The sequence below is a fragment of the Labeo rohita genome, chromosome 18 (assembly GCF_022985175.1).
Source record: "Labeo rohita strain BAU-BD-2019 chromosome 18, IGBB_LRoh.1.0, whole genome shotgun sequence".
Lineage (NCBI taxonomy): Eukaryota > Metazoa > Chordata > Actinopteri > Cypriniformes > Cyprinidae > Labeo > Labeo rohita.
Window position 1 is genome coordinate 21,777,931 of NC_066886.1, and position 22,279 is coordinate 21,800,209.

The window sequence follows — 22,279 nt, forward strand, 5'->3', positions numbered from 1 at the left end:
TTAAATTAGCATAATATAAATTCTTAACATAATTTAACAGTAGGCCTATTCATGTTTCCATCCAGTTGTTTGTATGCATAAATTCAAAATGTGCATAAAACATCTGGAAACACTGCAAATTCACAGGTGGAGGTGGAAAAGCTAAGGTATGGCTAAAACCTAAATATGCCTAAGGTAAATGCCATGTAGCAACAGCCCTGAGACTGATATTCCTAACAAATAGGCCTATGTCCAGAAAAGCCCTCTCATGAACGTGGCTGAATCAGAGCTTTGTCTGTCTTTCTGACCCTCACTCTTGGCATATTCTTTTAGTATAATACAACATAAACATTTATAATAAACGTTTTAATAAATGATGCAAAACACAGAAAGTCACCAAATTAGCATGCTGCTCGACAAAACAAAAACTTCTTGTCACTGTCACTGTAGGGGGACAAAAGTAACAAGTGTTACTTTCGTCCCTACAGGAATTCCTTACATTTAAATTCGATTTACTTCTATACTGAAAAACTCTAAAAAGCCGAACTTCAGGATGTATTGCAGCACTAAATAACATAGATTGATCATTACTGTGACACATGAAACGAGAAACACAACACAACGAATTTGAAAAAAAAAAATAAATAAAAAAAAATACCGCTTCCATGATTTACTTATTGCATTCGAAAACTGCTTTCCGAACCTAACCGCGGGGAACAATGACGAAATCACGTGATATTTCTCAGCTCCATCATTGCGTGCTGAATGTGCTGTCATAGCTTGGAAAGCAAATATAGTCCGGGCTCTGAAAAAATAGCTTTGTTACTTTCGTCCCGCGTTACTTTCGTCTCCGCTCTCCCCTACTCTGATTATGTTATGTGTTTGTGTACTGTGTACATGCTTATTAGCTGTTTAAGGAAAGGCCTAATTTGATGTGTACTATTATTATGGTAGTTATTGGCATATTTTAAAGTAAAAACTAAATTTTGGTAATCTCTTAATGAAATATATGCTAAAAAAAATGCGTAGACATCACTATGGCATCCCCTAATGCTGAAATACTGTTTCTCGCAACCGCAGCTGCCATCTTTTCCCGTACACGTAAATTTAACCGGATTATTTTAGAGAATACATTTCACGATACATACTGAACATGAGTATTCTGTAAAACGAATAAACTACACGTAGCCTATTTATGATGCAAATAATTTGCGCTGCAATACTAGCCTATAATAATTTATTCTAGTGCCTAACAAATGTAACACACAATGTTAGTCTTTTACACAAAGCGCACGTTCCTCGTCCAGCAGTGACAGATGAAGGACGGTGGCTCCACCCCTCTACTAACATCTCCTATCTGAGAGCTCATTCATACTGAAGAGATGTGCTGCACGAGCCACGCTCAACCTAAGTGCGCGCGACACATCTATCCACACATGCCTGGAGAAGAAATCACAATGCCACCAGTAGCAGTTTGAACGGAAAATGGTTATATTATGCACTACATTTGCTTGACATAAGTGCACAAAGATTAGCGGATGGGGAACTATAATCACTCCGTGGCGCGCTGTAGCTGGAGGAAACTTCCATGCGCTCGGTCTGATCACCGGATTCTCTGAGAGGGAATGAGACGCGTGAAGTCGGGAAAGTTAGACTGAAGGAAAATGTCGGCGACACATGCCTCACCTTTGTCCAATAAAACCAACCAGTATGAGGACGTGGACGCGGTTGAGGGCAACTGGCAGCTTCTCTTTGGTTTATCCTTCGCCATCGCTGCTGTCACTAGCTTGGGAGGTTTGTACTCGCTTATGTCGCTGCTCAGGATGAGAAGTAAGTCTTCCCTCTGTCTGATAGTGGCTTCTTTATCTATAGACGACCTGATCAGCGTCGTGCCGCTCACGCTCTTCATGATCTTGCAATGGAGGAGCGGAGACGCGAACCGGTCGGGCGCAATGTGCACTCTTTCCGGACTCCTGTATGTTTTCCAAGGGTTGTCAAGTAATATGAAAGCCTGTCTCATAGTTGCCTACACTTTTTACGTGACAAAACGCTTTGGAGTGTATCAGACGGCTAACCGATCTCTCGGGGTATTTGTGGCGGTGGTGGCGGTGTGGATGGTGAGTCTCGCGGTCAGCGTCTTGCCTGTGTGTGGCTGGGGTCGCTTCACCCCCACTTCTCTCGGCTGTCTCCCGGAGAACGACAGCCTGTACGTGCTACTTCTGTTCGCTGTTTACTCACTGTGTTTCTGCGGGCTGGTAGTTTGCTCGGTTCCTCTCATCTACCAGCTCATGTGCTCCAAGGAGGCCCTGAGAACATTTTACCCGAGCTATTTTGAAATTGCCGGGTCTGCGCCGCTGTGTGAGATCCCCTCTCTGTCACGGGATAGCTTGGAGAAAAGTTTGGGAGCTTACAATAAATTCATCTCAAACAGTGGCAGTTTTAAGAACAAAACGGATACATATTCCTTCTCATACTCACCAGCAACTGGTAATTTTCAGAAAGATGAAGCTCAAAGTGTACGACATTCCCGCGTGTTTTTCTCTCAGAAGCGCTTCTCGATGATTCTGGCCATGGCGCGAATTATTCTGTGGATGCCAATGATGGTGAGATCTATAAAAGCAATGTTCAGACTTTTCATTTAATAATCATTTAATTGTTACACTGAATTGTGATTTATTTTACACTTTCAAAATGAAAAGGTACTTGAGGCCTCATTTTGGATTCCTCATACTATAGAATGACCGATATAACCAGTGCTGGACAATACTGATTTTATTGATATTCACACAGTGTTGTTCAGTATTGGGTCTGACACATGGCATCTCAATAGTAGTCAAGTAAAATAATTTCATATATTAATTTACTAATTTAATGCCTGCATAAACTACTCAAACTTTTACTATATAACTATTTTAAATTTCACACTTAACAAAAAGATGAAAATAAATTTGTCCCATTTACCTCACAAAATAGCTTAGAATAAATATGGCTTTTTTGTATATTCATAATGCATGCTATAGTTTAATGTTCTGATTGTTGATTATTGTGTGAAAAGTGGAGAAAACTCCATGATGTAAGTTCATCTGAAACTGGCCTTTTTGAAAAAGAGCCTTGAGGTTTTCATATGGGTTTCGCTAGTTTGAGACTCTGAGAAACCACAGAAAGTACTTTATTTACAATTTGTAACAAAAACCTTGCACCACTCTAAATTGTCTTGTTCAACTGTATATAAATATATTTTCTGTTTGACATCAGGAAAGGCCTAAAGGCATTGATATAGACTGACCTTTTAATATAACCTGTCAATGTAAATGTTTCTTTTTTTGTCTTTTTTTGTTTTGTTTTGTTATTATTTTTATTATTATTTGGTCTGTTTAAACATCCTGAAATGATCAATGATTCACCTATATTTTCACTGGCAAACATTGCCCTTGCAGACCCAAATCCTGGTGAGTCATGCTGTTCACATGCACAGCTCGTCCTTGGAGACTCTCTGTTTTTTCCTGACCTTGCTTTCTGCGGCGGTCACCCCTGTGTTCGTGCTTTCCGAGCGCTGGATCCATCTGCCATGCGGCTGCTTTATCAACTGCCGTCAAGGTTTAGGATCCGAGCTTTCCAACGGTTGGTACACTAATAAGCCCCATTTTTAAACAATTTTTTATAAGTTTATAGAAAGAACATGTAGATTTGTTTTAAACAATCAATGTAATAATGTATTAGGTTGTATAAATGGTGTATTTTGATATATACAGTATCTTAAATATATCTTATATATATATATATATATATATATATATATATATATATATATATGTGTGTGTGTGTGTGTGTGTGTGAGAAACAGAATCAAAATAGCTTTTCACATTGCCACATTATCATTCATGTGTTCTTTGCAGCAAAGAAAAGGAGATTTGAATTCAACCTCTCATTTCAACAAGGCTATGGCATTTACAAGATCTCCCATGTCAAGTCTCCATCCATTGAGAAACCCTCTTTTAACAGTTTATACAGCTGTGATCTCTCTGAGAGCAGAGTGGCGGTGCTGGACAGCGGTCAGATCGGTAAGTTCAGCACCACAGCAGCGGAGGACAGCTCCCTCCACAGTGAGCTGCTGCTTGAAGAGAGAGCAGCCAGCCAGCCTCAGAGCTCCACAGAAAGGGACGGACTGTGCAGTGTCTCACCTCAAGTTTCAACTTGCGATCATGAGGATCTTCACCTTGACAATTCGTCTGTGTTCGATGGTCCCGAGAGGAGGCTGTCACATGAGGAGTGTCGTAAAATCGAGCTGACTGACTGGGAGTGGTGCAGGAGTAAATCAGAAAGGACACCCAGACAGGTAAGATGACACTCATTTAACAAAAATAAGGGATGGAGTTACTTTGAATACTTTTCTAAGTAATATTGCATGAGAATATTGATTATGAGTAAGATTATAAAAAATGTTTCTTTTCCATTTTCTTCATTACTGATATCCGAATTTTCTAATCTAAATACAATTAATTGTTAATGCTCTTACACTTACTATTTTAACTTACATATATATATATATATATATATATATATATAGTATATATGTATGTTGACGTATCTATGCATTTATTTTTGAGTGTAACACAAATATAAAATCTACATCTCTAATCAACAACCCTGTACAACATTTTGTTTCATTTGAGATAATTTCTCACAGTCAGATGTACATCATAATATTGAAGAAAAGATCTGTCTCTACTTATGTTTCATCACAATTTTAAGTAGATAGTCTAACAAAGACAACACATTATAATGAATTTATCAGACTTTCTTTGCAAGAACTTTTCTCCCAATGCAGCACTGGTGCACTCAGTACTACCCTAGTAAAAAAAAAAAAAAAACACCTGTGCCATAATTTATTTAAAATGCATTTATTTCATACTAAGAATACTTCAGATCCATTAACATATTTATTGATATGTTACTTAAGACTTACTGATATAAATTATAATTAGACTTTATTTGGAGTATTTCTTTATTGCACAATGCACATTTCTTAATAGTATGCCTAAAATATGTTTTAATATCACTGTTAATAAGGATTGTATGATTACTCTATAATATCAGTCTTTAAATGCAAGATATTTAAAGTGTACCTGAAGTATACTTGCAATAGTTCCACTTTAGCACATCAAATATACATAAGTATATCTTTAGTTGGACTTCGATATACTTCCGCACAATTAAAGTGTGTTAAGCACAAGATTAGTTGTTCCAATTTAGCAGACTTTAAGTATACCAGTTTAGTACACCAAAAGTTTAATTGCAGGGTATTTTGATTGAGCACATAAATATGTTAATGTATTTGTAGTATACTTAACAAAAAATAAATGTTTGGATTGTTCAGATAACATTAAACTAGATATTCACCACCACAGCAACCTTAAATGGTTATTATTAAACATGTGAATCACTTCTAGACAGCTGTATTGGCTATATTGCTAGATTTATTTAATGTTTACAAGGATAAATCATGAAGCTTAGATACACACTGCTCTGCAGGAGATGGACTGTGTTGGAAGTGAAAGGATTATTCATGTTGAGTTGTTAATGGAGCTGATGAGTTTAACAGAAATAAATGGCCTCATGCTTTCCAAAACAGATGTATCCAATTATAATGAGGCATGCAAAAAATAAGCCATTCACAATTAACATTACAATAGTGTTCATGTGTAGAAAATCCCTCCAACTGGACAAATTATTATGTAGATTATTTTCAACAAACAAACAAGCAAGCCATTTCTGTGTATTTCCATATTGAATGTATTGTGTCAGGAACACAATGCACACTGTAGAGACACTGCAGAGGCTCTTAGTCAGACACATTGACATGATTGACTGCTGTTTTGCTAAGAATTGCTTTGCTGGCTTGTTCAGGCTTGGTCTCACCATTCACACATCCAGTTCACTGTTTCAGTATTGGGTCAATTCTATTGTAAATTTAAATAGACAAGGACGGTTTATTTAATAACTGAATTAAAGTAAGGTATATAGATTGTGAATAGTGGAATATGATGCCGTTGATCTAACTCCTTCCTCCACTAACATCATTTTGATCAATGTATTAGCCTTGGGGGCACCTTGCAGGCACACTCATATTTAAACTAATTTTTCCACCTAAATGCATTTTTCAACATGATTCACAGTTGTAGGCTAACAATCCATATAACTTGTATTGCACCAACTATAAACTTAACTATGCACTCATTTTTTACAATAATATTGTATGACTGAATTAATTCAAGTATTTAAAGGCAGGGTAGGTGATTTGGTTCATAAACATTTTCTTTTATGCTGTTTCTTCACATCCCAATAGCATTCATTAAGTTAAGTTGGGACTGGTTGAGCTACTTTCTGGGCTGATGACATCACAAAATCTGAAATTTACATAAACATTGCCCCCAGGAACACACAACAAAGTGGTTGGGAACATGTTGGGCTGCTTTACAGAAGAGGAAGAGTTGTAGTAGAGCGTTGCTGCCATGCTGTCGAAACACTTATTTTGACCCCAATTGCAGGACCTCTTCCTAGGGCCTTACTAGGGATGCTGGACTTACGGAAAAATGTACAATTTTTGTTTAACTCAGTTCCTGAAAATTATAATCCCATTATAGCACTCTGTGCTGCACATTTTAAGGAGGACAGCCTCCTCTCGACAGCGAAAAATGCAACCTATCAGATTGTGTTTCCAGCGTGATATTAATGTGGTTTGAGGCTTTATTAACGTCTACACCTACCCCTAGCCTAAACCTAACCTTACAATATTAAAAATACTTATCACAGAACCAGGAACTCAGTAGACCAAGAGAACGGACAATCACTATAGAATAAAGCTAAAATATGTGAAAAGTAATGCAATTTAAAAAAATATATATATATATATAGCCTAGTTCATTATAGCCTTGCTCACAACAAACCTATCTGAAGATCTTAATGAGCTGGTTTAGATGTATTTGATCAGAGAAATTTGCAGAAAGGTAGATCTCCAGGAACAGGATCGGGCATCTCTGCTCTAACTGTAAGTAGTAACAAGCTAAAACAAGATTTCAACTGTTTCTTGGTTGAGTTGTATTATTAACTCAACAAAAATAAGAAAAAATAAAAAAAAACAATCTTTTGTGTCCACCAGCTACTACAGTGAATCTCGTCATCATAGCATGCACCAGATTTGCCAGTTCTTGCTGTGAGATGTTGCCTCACTCTTCCACCGATGCTTTTGCAAGTTTTGGAACACGCCTTGGGGGACATAGAGCTACATGTGGTTTGCTTTTGCAAGGACAGATTAGCTGTCCTACCTGTAGCACTGTCTTAGGTATCTTACATTACGGACATTGCAGTTTATTGCTCTGGTCACATCTGCAGTCTTCATGCCTCCCTGCAGCAGGTCTATGGCATGTTCACACAGATGAGCAGGGAGCTTAGGCTTCATTCTTCTGGTGTTTCTATAAGTCAGTAGAATGGTCTCTTTACTGTCCTAAGTTATTATACAAGTCCACTAATTGTTTATGATTCATTGAACTAGTATGAAAAACACTGAACTGAATTCAGGTGTTTCAATCAGACCTATTGCCACAAATGTACAAAATTAAGCACATAGTCATGCAGTCTGCATTTACAAATATTTGTGGAAAAAAAACAAAAATGTGTTGTTCTGAATTAAAGTGTGGTACTATGATAGGATGTCATCTTTGCGAAAAGGGGGACCAACTCTGTATAAAGGTCTATGTATTTAGAATGCAATGTCATTAAAGTCCAATGTATCCATTCGTCCATCCAACTTACTATAATTTTTTTTAGCACATAGAACAAATTTATTTTAAAAGATCAGAGAAACTTTGTTTCATTATATGACCCATTTAAACACATAAAACTGATATTTCTTTAGTGGTCTATGTTTTCTTCCCCTCTTTTGGTACCATTTGGTAGAGATGAAAACACTTTTTTGTTTTTCTTTTAAAAGACATTTTGCTTTGAGGAACATAGGACTTATGACAACAAAGGCAGTTCCTCCTCGTGCCCCGCTACAGTGGGCTCTGCTGCAAGCCATCACTTTGAAACAGTGGGTAATTGGGAGTTGCAAAGAGAAAAATACAGTTGGGTTACTTTAAACTCTTAGCATGGTTGGTGCCAAAACAGCAGGTTTATGAAATACTCTCTTGTGACTTGTAAACCCTGCTGGGCTGCTGCAGCACAGAAGACTATGACTGCCACTGTGTATCTGCCACTGAAAGCAGGAACCCTAGATTAAATTTCAGATCCTCCGGTGGCAATGACCCAGAGTAGGAGGAGAGGTCAGAGCTGGCACCGATTAACCTGGGGCAGATTAGTAATTCTGAGTATATTGAGAACTCAGGTCAAGTGTGCTTGCAAAAGGTCATTTGTGTAAGATTAAAATGAGTTGTTCTGTAAATAGAAATCTGTCATTTTTACGTAGGTGCGAAGGAGGATTCATGTGATTGAGCATCTGCATCAACACTTCTCATAGACCAACTCGCAGGGGAATTATGGGAAACTAGGCCACTCACACACACAATCATAAACATCATAAAAAGCCTGGGCCTTGTTTGCATTTGCCATTTTCTCTGTCTGCTTTCCTGCCTCGACTCTGATGTGGTTATTATCCTTCATCGCCCCAGCGCCTCTAACTCATCCAGTGGGTGAACTCTCATGCAAGTCATACCCTTTCCCCAGTCACGTGGTCTCTACAACCTCTGATGAGCATTATTTCATTTGAATGATGTGCTGTATTTTGGGCAAAGCCTGCTGGAGGCAGACATCATATTGTTGACATCTCATTCCTCAGCCTTTCTAATGTAACGAGAGAGAAAAAATGAAAGAAGGTAGGGAGAGATCCTTATCTCTGGCTGCTGTGCTGAATGGTCAAATGAAATCAGATCAAAATGCTTGAATTATTCACAGTCCTCAGTCAAGCGTGACATTTCAATCTATTACGCACAGGCTCCATGCCGACTGTCTCTCTTTATCGTGAAAGGAGCATATCAATGATAATGACAACGCCACTAAACTGAATTTCGCTGTAGTGTGACTTTATTGTATATGACTAAAGTTGCTGATGGGGGAAAGATGGCACAATGGAGCCACGGGTGTTTATGGATCTTGTCATAATTTGACCAGAGCTTTTGTTCTTAATAGGAATGATATGTACACAGGGCTCATTAACTCACAGAAAACATCTGGTGAAAGTAATCACATTTATCTGACTTCTTTTTATAATGTCATTGACTTTGTGTGTAATTTAGAGCTTTGATCCTTCAAAATTATTTGAATAATGTCTCCATTTCCAGCATAGTATCATCCTGTGAGGCTAAATTTCATAATCATTAAGCATCATTGCACTAGACCACATTAATAAAATGCTTTGCCATTTTTTATAAACTACAACCCCATTTAATGATGAAAGAATGTTAATATAATTGGTAGTTACGTAGCTGGCACAGTTCACATATTTGTTTTCACATACAGCATTTGCATTATAGAAATGTATTCATAATATTATAACCAGGGGCATAATGCACCAAGGGAGGCTAGGGAAAGTTTTTGAGGAAGGCACCAGTGGCAGTCCTGGCTTGCTTTGTGCCTTAGGCAAAGATCTGCAAGGAAACAAAGTTCATAGTCAAATCTAAAAGGAGATTTCTTCTTTAACAGAAAACACTTTTAACAGAAAACGCTCTTTCAGACTACAGCACGCTTCTTCTGGACATTGTGAAGTCACAATGTCACTCATTTAAATAATCACCCATGTGCGGGGCCTGGTTGAAAAGAAGAAGAGCTGCTTTAGTAGCGTGTTGTTGCAATGGCACAGAGATGCTGTTCTTTCACCCCGGTTCCATAACCCTGTCATTTGTGCTTGCAGTGGTTCTGCAGGGTTCTCTTATTCGTAAACATTCTCAGGGTCTGAATCGGGCTTGAATTGGTAAGCCAAAATTGAAACCATTGTTAATATTTACAGGTGAGCAGATGAAAATTGTGGTTATGGAAAAGGTTGTGACATTTCCAGAACACACTTTAAGCAGTTCACCAATCACAACACACTGGGCCAGCTAACCAATCAAAGCATGTTTCGTATTTTGGGAGGAGGGGTTTCATCAAAACAGGACGAGTATCTGCTCCTTTGTGCAACAAGGAACAAGAGGAGCACTATCAGAGCCCTCAAAAATGATATACAGCAGGCTACTGGTGTGCATGTTTCTGACAAAACTGTCAGAAACAGACTTTATGAGGGTGGCATGAGGGCCCACAATCCTTTGTGGGACCTGTGCCCAGGGTCATGCAGCTCAACTGGCATTGGCCAGAATTGGCAGGTCCACCTTTGGCACCCTGTTCCCTTCACGGGTGAGAGTAGGTTCACACTGAGCATGTGACAGATGTGACGGAGTCTGGAGATGCCAAAGGAAAAGTTATGCTGCCTGCAACATCATCTAGTATGATAGTATGTTTTGGCAGGGGTCAGTGATAATCTGGTGAGGAATATCCTTGGAGGGTTGCATAGACCCTCTGGGCCCTTTGTTTCTCCCTGGTGTGTGACAATGCCCAGCCTCAAGTGCCCAGTGTGTGTAGGCAGTTTCTGGATGATGAAGGCACCATTGACTGGCCCTCACGTTCCCCAGACCTAAATCCAATTGGGAACCTCTGAAACTTTCTGTATTGTAGCATCCGAAGCAGTACCACCTTAGACTCTTCAGGAGCTCACTGATGCCCTGATACAGGTCTGGCAGGTGATCCCCTAGGACTACTTTTGCCATCTCATCAGGAGCATGCCTAGACATTGTTGGGAGTGCAAATAGGCACATGAAGGCCATACACACTGCTGACTTACATTGTGAGTTGCTTTGATGACATTTATGGATATTCGATTAGCTTGTAATTTATCATTATTATTACTTTGATTTTCGGTGTGATTTTGTCCAGCTCTTTGTGGGTTGATGATTTTGGTTTCTACTGACCATTGTCACATAATTTTTTGAGTATTCAGAGTAAGCTTGATTTTCTTCACCATTCATTAAATTGATGACTGTATCCCTGTAAGATGTAACTTTGGCTTTTTTAATTCTCAGTACGTATTTCATTATTTAAAATTTTAAAGCAGCATTTAAAGAGCAGGTCATATGTGTTTTCGAAAATTATCTTTTTTTGCGGTTTGTAACATAGCTATCCTTCAATGTAAACAGTCTGCAAAGTTGTTAATCAAAAAAGTGCATGATCAACAAAGAAATTGTATCTCAAAAGAAAGAGTCAACTCGGAGCTGCCTTAACCAGTCATTATATTTTTGAATCTTCTTCCTGTTACCGATATACATCACTAGGTAACATATTAGCATAAGCCCCGCCTGCCCGCAGAATACACACACTCTGACCTGCCCACAAACACTTCCGCTAGTTAGTGTGTTTACATCATGTTGAGAAGATGCAGTGTTCTGCGCTGTCAGAGCAAGCTTGTTTTGTTTTCATTGCTGAAAGCTCAAACCTTTTGTTGTGCTAGTCATTTACCAAGGACTGCTTCTCTAATCTTGGCTTTTATCTTTGTTGGCTTCTAATCTTCTTTATTTGGACTAACAGGCATCTCCGAACCACAACCTGTAAATACGATTGATACGCTATGTGTACATTTTCAATTGAGTGCTCAAAATAGTAAGTTGTTTGTGCTAATATGTGATATATACCTAGTGCAGTTTTAGGTTTCCAGGTAAACAATAATACTGTCTTACTGAAATATTTCTGATAATTCGCTGTGAAGCCACTATTTCCTAAGAATGTGTTGATTAATGTAGACTTGTCGTTGTATTGCTTCGTGTAATAATAAAGAATGTAGACATATTTCGGTTCACAAACTGTGTTATTTCATCATAATGGTAGCCAGGATTGCCAGGTTTTCACAACAAAACCTGCCCAATTGCTACTCAAAACTAGCCCTAAACTAGCCCAGTTAGGTTTCGAAGGGGGGTCTGCCAAATAAAATCACGTTCCAGGGTGTAAAATACACATTTTTTGTCGGGATTCCCCTAATAATTTCGCATTCCAGGGCCTAAATATGAAATTATTGAGGTTGCTTTAACCTGCGGACATCAAAAACAACCGCGGATTTGGCAACACTGATGGCAGCGCTTACTAACTTGCTCAAGTACTCCTCACTGTAACAATCACAACAGGCTTGGCAAGCTGACCAATCAGAGCAGAGTAGGCTTATGGATGGGATGGGATTGCAGACCTTACACTCAGAATTGATTGTATGAATCATTTCTAAATCATTGAGAAATTACTCTATGTATAAATGTATATTCTGAGAAAATTACAATGTTTTCTGACCTTTGTAGGAGACTCCGACACAATATTAGGACACTTTAAAATACCATATGACCAGCTCTTTAAACTTAAGTTTCCATTGTTGTGTGTGTGTGTGTGTGTGTGGATTATGGAGACAAAATGTAATATCCAAAACCCTTTTGGGGACATTTTCTGGTCTCAATGAGGAAACAAGCTTATAAATCATACACAATGAAGTTTTTTGAAAATCTAAAAATGCAGAACGTTTCCTGTGAGTGGTAGGTTTATGTTTAGGGTTAGGGTCAGGCGACAGAAAATGCAGTTTGTACATTATAAAAACCATTACACCTATGGACTGTCTCCATAAAACATGGAAACCCAATGTGTGTGTCTTTATGTGTATCACACTCCTTTACTCTTGACTTGACAGCATGTCTCTTTGTCTTTATATTTCCGAACAGAGATCCACGGCTGGGTTGGCCATTCCATTATGTGCCTTCCAGGGCACAGTTTCCCTCCATGCCCCCACGGGCAAAACACTGTCCCTCTCCACCTATGAAGTCAGCAGCGATGGTTTAAGGATCTCTCCTAACAACGCAAAGAAAGTTGAGGTGTACCGCTCCAAATCAGTGGGTCATGAACCTAGTGCTGAAGAGCACAACTCTAGCAATGGGGGTGGTGGAGTTGGAGTACGGGGTGGAGTCGCAGACACCAATGTAAAAATCCACCTGGAGGTTTTGGAGATCTGCGACAACGAGGAGGCCATGGACAGCGTGTCTATTGTCTCCAACATCAGCCAGTCATCCACACATGCACGTTCACCCTCACTACGCTACTCTCGTCGTGAGAACCGCTTTGTCTCATGTGATCTAGGAGAAACAGCCTCGTACTCGCTGTTGATCCCCACGAGTAATCCAGATACGGACAACATTAACATCCACATTCCGGATACAGTGGAAGCGCATAGACAAAACAGCCGGAGACAACACCAGGAGGCTGGAGGTTACCAGGAAGAGATACAGCTGCTTAATGAAGCCTATAGGAGGCAGGCAGGTGATCAGGGAAACTGAAATAACCAGAAACACCAGGCTATGCCAGTGGGCTGAGAAATCCTAAGGAAGAAGTAGAGAAGGTTTGGATGAGATATAGTTATGAAGGCTCATAGAGTTGCAAGTTCATGGTAGATTAAAGCACCCAGACCTAAAAATATTATCATCTAAGCACAACTAGTGTTAGCAGCAAGATCAGATGTCACAATGTGAAAATCACAAGAGAGTCATTTGTCTGCCAAACTGTTTGCTTTAGTAAGCAACTGTGGGATAAAAATATGCAGGAAGCATGATAAGATGTTGTTAATTCCTTTAGAATTAAAATTCAAGGTATGTTATAAGGAAGAGGAGGTTTGGAAGGGGGAGTGATTTATTTGCTCTAAAGATGAGACAGAGTTGGTTTGTTCTGATCTGTCCTTGATTTCAAGCCTCAAGAATGATAGATCATGGGGTTACAACAGTAATGGTGACTCTCGGATGCTTAGAAGTGGAGATGTCTTGGTTTGAATGAAGCACTGGAGAATAAGGCTGAAGTCCTTGAGTGGATGAAAGTGACGTATATGCTGAAATAAAGGTTAGGAACAGACTTAACTCGCTCAACTCAGATGTTCTGTCTTTTATTAAATGCAAATGTAAGTGCATAGACAGAAAACCTTGAGGAGAGAGTTGAATTGAGAAGGGTAAATACCGTTGCACATATGTGCGGTTGTGGTGAGACAGACAAAGAATAGGATTGCAAAGGCATGTGTGCAAGAAAAAGCTAAAATAAATACTTTTTAGTATTCTAGCTCAGGCAGAAACTATATGGCATATAAAAAAAAACATTTCAAATGTTTGCATCACAATTCATTATGCTTTGTTTTTTTAAATTATGTTGCTGTGCGTAACAGTCAAGGTGTATTCTCACACTGAGTTGTCTAGTGTGTGTGTGTGTGACTGTTTAAAGGATGTTCTGGGTTGCACTTATGGCATAATGTTTTTTTTGTTTTTTTGTTTTTTTTAAAAAAGCCAAAATCTGAATTACAGAGAGACTTTTAAAAAAAAGAAGTGAATGTTAAAATATGCAACCTAAAACACAATATGTATTATGATTTCAAAGAGCAAATTAAGCAGTGTGATAAAAACACAGACAAATCTCTTTTGTGTAAATTTTGCTGCAGTGAAAATGTAACACCTAAAACCCTAAAATGACAAAAACAACATAACAGCTCAAAGAATACACAAGTTGAAAAGAAAAGTTAATGTAAGTTGAAAAGAAATGTTAATGTACTGTAAAGCCCAAAGTATACTTTGTTTTTGTATGCGTATGCTAGCGAATGCGTACTGTTGAACACATAGCCTTTCAAAGTATACTTCATTTGATGTTGTGTGCAAATGCAGGTGGTCGACACATGCACTCTAGAAAGCTTCATCCATGTCCAGTGTTTGCTCTATTTTTCCCTGTAAGTTATGACCAATAACAAATATTAAAAACTCTTTTAAACCAAAACTGAACTGTCTCATACCCTCTCGCTCACAAGTGCTTGTCAGTGTGATCATCTGTTGTTGTCGCTATTTTTTGTTGTTCTGTCTCTATAGTTTCATTTTCTAAGTTGAAACAATGGTGTTGCCACCTTGTGGAACTGATTACGGCAAAACTAATTCAATGCACATGTACAAAGTATGTGCAGTTACAAAAATCGGTTGGTGCGTGTACTATTCTGATGACAAAATGTGCATGACACGCAGTGTACGCTGTCCCTCGCGTATGCATAAAAAGTGAAGTATACTTTGAGCTTAGTGCTTTTGTAATATTGGAACATTCACATTTTTGTGTCTTTATTCACTTCCATTGCAAGTGCCTCACAGTAACCTTGACTATTTTTCTTTTTAAAAAGTGTAAATCATTCAGCATGTCACGTCATGCCACAAATACTGTTGATTGCTTGCATTAACCCCAGAATATTCCTTTAATTGCAATCCTAGTATGTATGAATATGTAAATACTGATAGCTGTATGTATGCTTGCTTCTTTATGTGGGTATTTGTACATGTTTTTTGTTGTAAAAAGCCCTGAACTTACATTCTGCTTTATATGCATTCCCTAAATGACTGCTGAGAAAAAGCAAAAGAAATTCTGTCAATGGAACATTCAACAAATGTAGACGTGAGCCTGATGCATGAGTCTATTTTAGGTGTTAATGTGTGTGCAAATGTGCTCATTTTTGAGCCACTTAGGAATTTTCAGCGCACTGCTTTTGCAATCAGAAACGTGACCCTGGCCACTCGCTTGCATTTAATACTGGCATATATTCAGCTCTCAAATGGACCATTCATGGATGATTCAGTGGATCCCAGTAAAATGAAGGCATGATTATGCTGCTTTTCATTTGAGCTCTGCCGTATCAGTATGTGAAACTACTATTTAAAAATGTGAAAATTAAATGCAAAGGCCATTCACGGAGGCTCATGTAGCTCTAATAACTCAAAAAAATCAAATTATTCACTGTAGATATAATTTCTTGTTATTTTTTGTCAAAATCAATGTTTTTTTTTTGTTTTGTTTTTAAATATATATGTGTTGTATATTTAGAATAGTAGATTTGTCTTAGCCTTGTGATGTCAAGCAGCAAAATAGCTGAGGCATAATGCTACAAAATATTTTCATCTATCCAGTGTTCTCATTAAAGATTTATTTACAGAAAATAGCCTCATTCAAGAGTGTAGATGGGTTTATTCCCATTTGTATGCTACAGCTCTTCATTGAAGTAACTCTCATGGTCTCCATATAAATTATCCACATCTCCAAATGAGACAGAAATACCCATGTCTAGGTACTTGATGTATTTAAGATTTTTATTATTATTTTATTGTTTGTTTTTATGTCTCCATACTATAGTAAAATAATTGACTATTTGCTTAGTGTAGGGGGCTAGTTGTCACAATATCTTAGTAATTAAAAAGGTTTTCAATCATTCTCTCTTTTTAAAAAAAACAAAACAAAACAAAAAAAGGTCAGTTTAATTGTAATAAATGTGTTGTACTTTCAGTCTTAAAAGTGTATTTTAAAAAAACTGTACTCACAGATTATATAATATTAATAAAATGTAATGTAAGTGTGTTTAAAGAAAGCACACTTTCATGACTATTTCTTTAAAAAGTAAACTTTGTAAGTCCATTTAGTCATGCTTTCTAAAGTACACCTATTTAGATGTGTTGATCAAAATAATTGTAGCATGCTATTTGGCATTTCAGTTATACATATAAAGTTATACATATATTTTAAATATACTAAATTGCAACTTTATACTAAATTGCAAATTACAAATGTGTAATTACAAGTATTTTTAAATACATGACATACAAGTTTCAACAGAAAAGTCATTAAAGTATATTTTAATTTATGCTCCTTTAACCAAGAAAATTAATTATGAAATTACATATAAAGAAATATGTAAGTCCTACTTGGGTCAGAAAGCATGAAAATTGGCCAATTGCATTTAAACTAAATTCATCTTAATTTAATTGCAATTAACATACAATGAAGTGCATGAAAAACATTACATTCAGTGTGCACTTAAGAATATTCTATAATATAATTATATTATTTTCATAATAAGTTCTTCTTTTTAAAAGCATGATAAAGTGTACTTCTTTTTCAAGGGTAAGTTCTACTGCTATTTTTTTTTTCTTGATCATTTTAGTAATTGGAATTATTAAATATTCTCAGATTTTGTCTTTTGTCTTAATTAGACAATAAATAACTAAATTTTGAGAAATATTTATACAATTTGTGACAGCTAGCACTGGTCTTCCCTATTTAATTGTTTTGAATTTTAGAATTTTTAGAATCTTTGACATTAAGATTCAACTCTTACAAGTACCTTTATTATCTACAGGACTCTCTAAAACTTTCAGAAATATGCACCCCCCACTTTCTGCAGCCACAAAGCATTGGACGGACTATGGGCTGATGGGAGTCACTCATCAGAGCTGCTCTATTGAAATACAAGCTTTCTTTCCTCCATTTGTGTTTCATCTTTAGCTACTGCCATTTTGAAGTCTGACACAGTTCCTCCTCCCTCTCAAAAACAAGGCAAGTTTTTTACAAGTGCCTGACATTCAGATTGTGTTTTAAAGCAATTAACTGTGAGTTACATAGAAAGCTATCGGGAGATTTTGTGTGGTGAGAGAAAGAGTGACAGGCTACTGAAAATAGGGGTGTTAAATTAGCAGAGAGTGACAGAGGTGATGATTTAAAGAGTAAAAGTAAGAACAAGAAGTTAATAATAAAAAAGATTTTGTGGAACAACCTGTCATGCTGACTGAGGGAAAGGGCGTGTTTATTAAAAAGGTAAAGACACAAAAGAAAAATGAAAGGAGTAAGAGATGGACAGAAAAAAAAACAGTACTTTTCATTTGTTAATAGGATTGTTGACGTATGGGATGGCAAGTCACAAGTTCTTATTACTTCCTGCTTCTGTACCACATATATCCTAAAATAACACCTTTACTGACAGACATGTGAATATACATGACACACACACACACTCTTCACAGCCTGTCACATCCTGCCAAAGACATTAATGTCAGAGACCCTCAACTCCCTTATCTGCTTAATAATGTAAAGACTTCAGCTTCAGAGTACTACCGTTGGTCTGTAGGTGGAGTGTAAAGCTAGTTAGCCACCTTGTAAATCTTTTTTGCAAGTTTGGACTAGATTGAATTGGACCGGGAATAAAACTTTCACAGACTTCAACACGCATTTGAAAATGTGATGACATGTTCCTTTAAAAGGCCGATTTTATCACTCTAAACACATTCTAGCAGTTCTACATGCAATATTTTGGGTGATCTTTAGATAATATTTGTTGTGAAGTTGGATGACTAGGGAGGTCTAGCTGGTATACCCCTATGGAAATTAACCATTGTTTTGCTACAGATCAAACCAAGAAATCATGGTTACTATAGTTTATAACTTATAACTATGTTAATTACCATGGTAATTAACATAGTTATAAGTATAACATAGGTATTTATAGAAAAAATGTGGTTATACCGAAGGTAATCAATAGGCCAAAAAACATGGTTACTGTGCTTTTACTATAAAAAAACCATGGTTTATTTATGTAAGGGTAGCAAAGACACCATCTAAAAACAAAGCCTAAGCTTGTGAGGAGCCATGCTAGTGTTTTAGGCTGTTCATAAAATCTTAAAATGTCATGGGAGTTTTTATAATGAATATACAGATTAATTTGAATAATACTGTGGACAATGTGGGGGGCTTGGAGTTTCAAACAGATAATCAATGCTATTTTTACTTGGTGAAAGTTTACACATTTTCTTAAAACTACAATTCAGGTAAAAGGTGTGAGTATGTTTGTGGTAGAATCTCCGGGCAAAGCAAAAAAAGAGAGCAGAAGAGAAAGAATGGTAGGTGTAGCTTCATTAAAAAATGAGGACTTACTGTGATGGTAAAGATCTAATACATATTTCATGGCAGGGTCTGGAAGCTTCCGCAGGATAAGTCCTCCGCACCTTCCCCATGCTGTTCTCCAATCACAACGCCACAGGGTTCTAATTATCTCCCTGCTTTCTGTTAAAACAGTTGCTGTTACACCTCCCTGTTAATCCCTGCCTCTACTCAGCTGCCTTAAAACAAGACAACAGTGACAATGCATAGGCCAATTAGAGAATAAGCATTAGGACAGTTGCATGTTTGACGCTTAATAGCAGTAAACACAGTTCTTTTTTTTTTTTTCTTTCTTTCTTTCTTTCTTTCTTTCTTTCTTTCTTTTTCTTTTTTTACAGCAGGAAAACAGGAGACAACTTCTCTTAGACTTTGACTAGAGATGTATCTTTACGATTACACAATCAGTATTTAATGTCAATAAAAGATAATTAAGACAATAAAAGGATTTTATTAAGAACAATAAAAGGATTCACCATGACACTCTGCTGGTTTCTGTGTTCGAAAGCCTTTTCTTTTCTTCAGAGAAATAAAATAAAATAAAATAAATAGTAAAAAAAATAACAATAAAAAAAAAAGAGAGAGAGTTTTGTTTCCCCAGATATACATATATACATACATAAATACACAAATACACACATACACCTATATATATTATATTCCATATATATTCCAGTTGATAGTGGTATAAAATAAAGGAAATATTTCAAGGATGTATGTTAATGTGATATTCTTAGATAATGCATTCAGTCTCTAAAGTCACTTACATGGGTGAGTGCAGCCACTGGTCTTCCAAAACAAAATGACGACCTTTGATGTCCTATTTAAAATATGTTGGCTAGTTATGGCCACTTTTCTGCCGGCCAGAATCTCACCAAGCCTGCGTTTATTTTCTCCAAAATACAGCAAAAGCAGTATTATTGTGAAATATTTTTACTATTTAAAATAACTGCTTCCTATTTGAAAATATTTTTAAAAGTAATTTATTCCTGTGATCAAAGCTAAATTTTCAGCATCCAGTCTTCAGTGTCACATGATCCTTCAGAAATCATTGTAATATGCTGATTTGCTGTTCAATAAACATGTATTATTATTATTATTATTATCATCAATATTTAAAACAGTACTTTTTTTCTGGATTCTTTGATGAAGGGGGTTATATAAATTAATACTTTTATTTAGCAAGGATGCTTTAAATTGATCAAAGGTGATGATAAACATTTATTCTTTTATAAAAAAGATTTCTATTTCAGATAAATGCTGTTCTTCTGAGCTTTCTATTCATTAAAGAAACCTGAAAAAAATCTATACATAATAATAACACTAATAATAATCGGTAGCAATTCTGAATATTAGAATGAATTCTGAAGGATCATGTGACTGAAGTAATGATGCTGGAGTAATTGAAATCACATCGACAAAAACAAGTGACTACTTAGAATTTTGCATTACAGCGCATGCGCAGCCAGCACCAATCGTACACTAAAAGGCGTCATTAGTAGTCGCCTCAGCTATAACCTGTTCGTCATATATGTGCGACAGTACAGATATTTGAGAACTACAGCTGCGGCTCTGGTTAATTGTATCGTTGTTGCTTTATCAGTCCAGCGGCATGAATTATGGGTATGGTAATGGACGCGGTCGGAGAGGAGGGGGTCGGCGGTTCGGAGATGGAGGTTCCAGGTGGGGTGGAGGGGCTGGATCCAGTGGAGGTGGAGGATACACGAGGAGCTCCGAATTGGACTCAAAAGAAGAACAGGGACATGGAGAGGGACGAAGAGGAGGAGGAAGAGGCAAACATCCACCCCATTTGAAGGGTCGAGAAATAGGACTGTGGTATGCCAAAAGGGGAGGAATTAAAAGAGCTGAGACAGAGAGGAAATCTGTGAGTAGGAGGCGGTTACAAAGATGATTGATTCTTTTTTTATGCAATATAGTTGAATTACAGTAACGTTACCTGGTAATGTGTTCTGTAAGACTGCTGTAAGAAAGCTACGACTACATAAGTCAGTGGCTGACATAATAGATATTTGCAATACATTTTTGTCCATAGCAAACAAGATGTACACAACATTTCTGAATTTAAATAATAATAATAATAATAAGTATTTAACCTCATGAGATTAACATTACTGAAGGAGGTCTTGTATACTGTACCATCAGTCAAAGTCACTTTAAGAAGTAGCAAGTAGTACAGTTTTGTAAGAAATTCTTTCCTGAGCACAATTCCTACGTTTACAAAACTGATTTCAAGTGTTTAAGCATAAGCCTTTAGATCAAAATGATTTTTAAGATCATGAAATCTTAAGAAGTCTGAGAATGGTTGTGTGATTTCAGAGGGCTGTTGTTCAGATGGATGAACAACGAGAGCAACACATTACTGAGCTGCTAAACTCTGTCCAGAGAGATGCAAGCAGAGATGCCCACCCCTCCACATCTCAGAGTTGGAGGGTGAAGGAGGAGCCCAGTGGCCACAGGTGCAAATGCAATATTGTACAATCATCAGGGTTCACATAGTCATGGAAATCACGGATATATAAAATAATTATAAAACTGCGTTTTTCAAACTTAACAGAATTGTGTCTGCCTTTCAGTTACTTTGATGGAGATGATCCTCCAGAACTTCAGAACATAAAAGTGCCAAAAATTGAGCCTAAAGCAGAGAAACCGGAGAATGAGGATGAGTTGGTAGCAAGTGTAAAAGAGGACGTTAATGACACTGACCTGGAATACTTATTCCAAGATGTTGTACGGATACCCTCCCTGGATGAGAAGCTCAAGAAAGATCAGCAGAAGAAAAAAGATAATGCTAGTTACCTTGATATGCTGGTGAGACAGACAGAAAAATATTTAACTGAACCTAAACGCTTTTGCCTATGGCTCTGCTTTATTGTGGCATTTTCTTTTTCAGAAATTTAGAGAGAAGCTGCCTTCCTATGAAATGAGAGAGGTAATTCCCATATTTTGTGATTGCTGTTTGTGCATATACAGTATCTGTATGTGTATGGACAGTAGGTTTGCGTGTCTTTTAGTCTTTAGTTTTAGTGTGAAAAAACAGTTATCCGATTACTTAGTGGAAGTTACAGTTTTTAGTTCTCTCATGGTCCTTTTTTTTTTTTTTTTTTTTTTTTTTGCCTTTTTGTAGAAGCTGGTTAGGCTAATCAGTGCTAACCAGGTACTGGTAATCAGTGGAGAGACTGGCTGTGGGAAGACCACCCAGGTCACTCAGTTCATCCTTGATGACTTCATCGAGAGGGGCATGGGCTCTCTCTGCAGGGTGGTTTGCACACAGCCACGGCGTATCAGCGCCATATCTGTAAGTACAAGATACTGACTGCATATATTTGATCAAAAGTAGAGTTAAAACAGTAATATTGTTGTTTTTTAAATTATTTTAATTGTTTGAAATGTTAATATATTTAAGAATGTGATTTATTCCTGTGATGGCAAAGCAGGCATTACTCTAGCCTTCAGTCAGTGTCATATGATG

The 22,279-nt window shown here is 37.2% G+C and overlaps 2 protein-coding genes across 2 annotated transcripts in view; both read left to right on the forward strand.

Moving 5' to 3' along the window:
• The first annotated feature begins 1,362 nt into the window (after positions 1-1,362).
• Positions 1,363-16,028, forward strand: LOC127180818 (probable G-protein coupled receptor 149). The gene is made up of 4 exons (XM_051135124.1): positions 1,363-2,582; positions 3,417-3,600; positions 3,876-4,315; positions 12,753-16,028. Exons 1-4 carry the CDS (start codon positions 1,644-1,646, stop codon positions 13,359-13,361), a joined length of 2,172 nt encoding a protein of 723 aa, XP_050991081.1. The 5' UTR covers positions 1,363-1,643; the 3' UTR covers positions 13,362-16,028.
• Positions 16,029-20,274: 4,246 nt separating this feature from the next.
• The window catches only part of dhx36 (DEAH (Asp-Glu-Ala-His) box polypeptide 36), a 43,797-nt gene continuing 41,792 nt past the window's right edge, over positions 20,275-22,279 (forward strand). Inside the window, exons 1-5 of the mRNA XM_051135092.1 lie at positions 20,275-20,674; positions 21,127-21,266; positions 21,384-21,618; positions 21,701-21,739; positions 21,935-22,105. Of these exons, the coding sequence (XP_050991049.1) occupies positions 20,402-20,674; positions 21,127-21,266; positions 21,384-21,618; positions 21,701-21,739; positions 21,935-22,105 (858 nt within the window). The 5' untranslated portion in view covers positions 20,275-20,401. The remainder of the gene's footprint in view (positions 20,675-21,126; positions 21,267-21,383; positions 21,619-21,700; positions 21,740-21,934; positions 22,106-22,279) is intronic.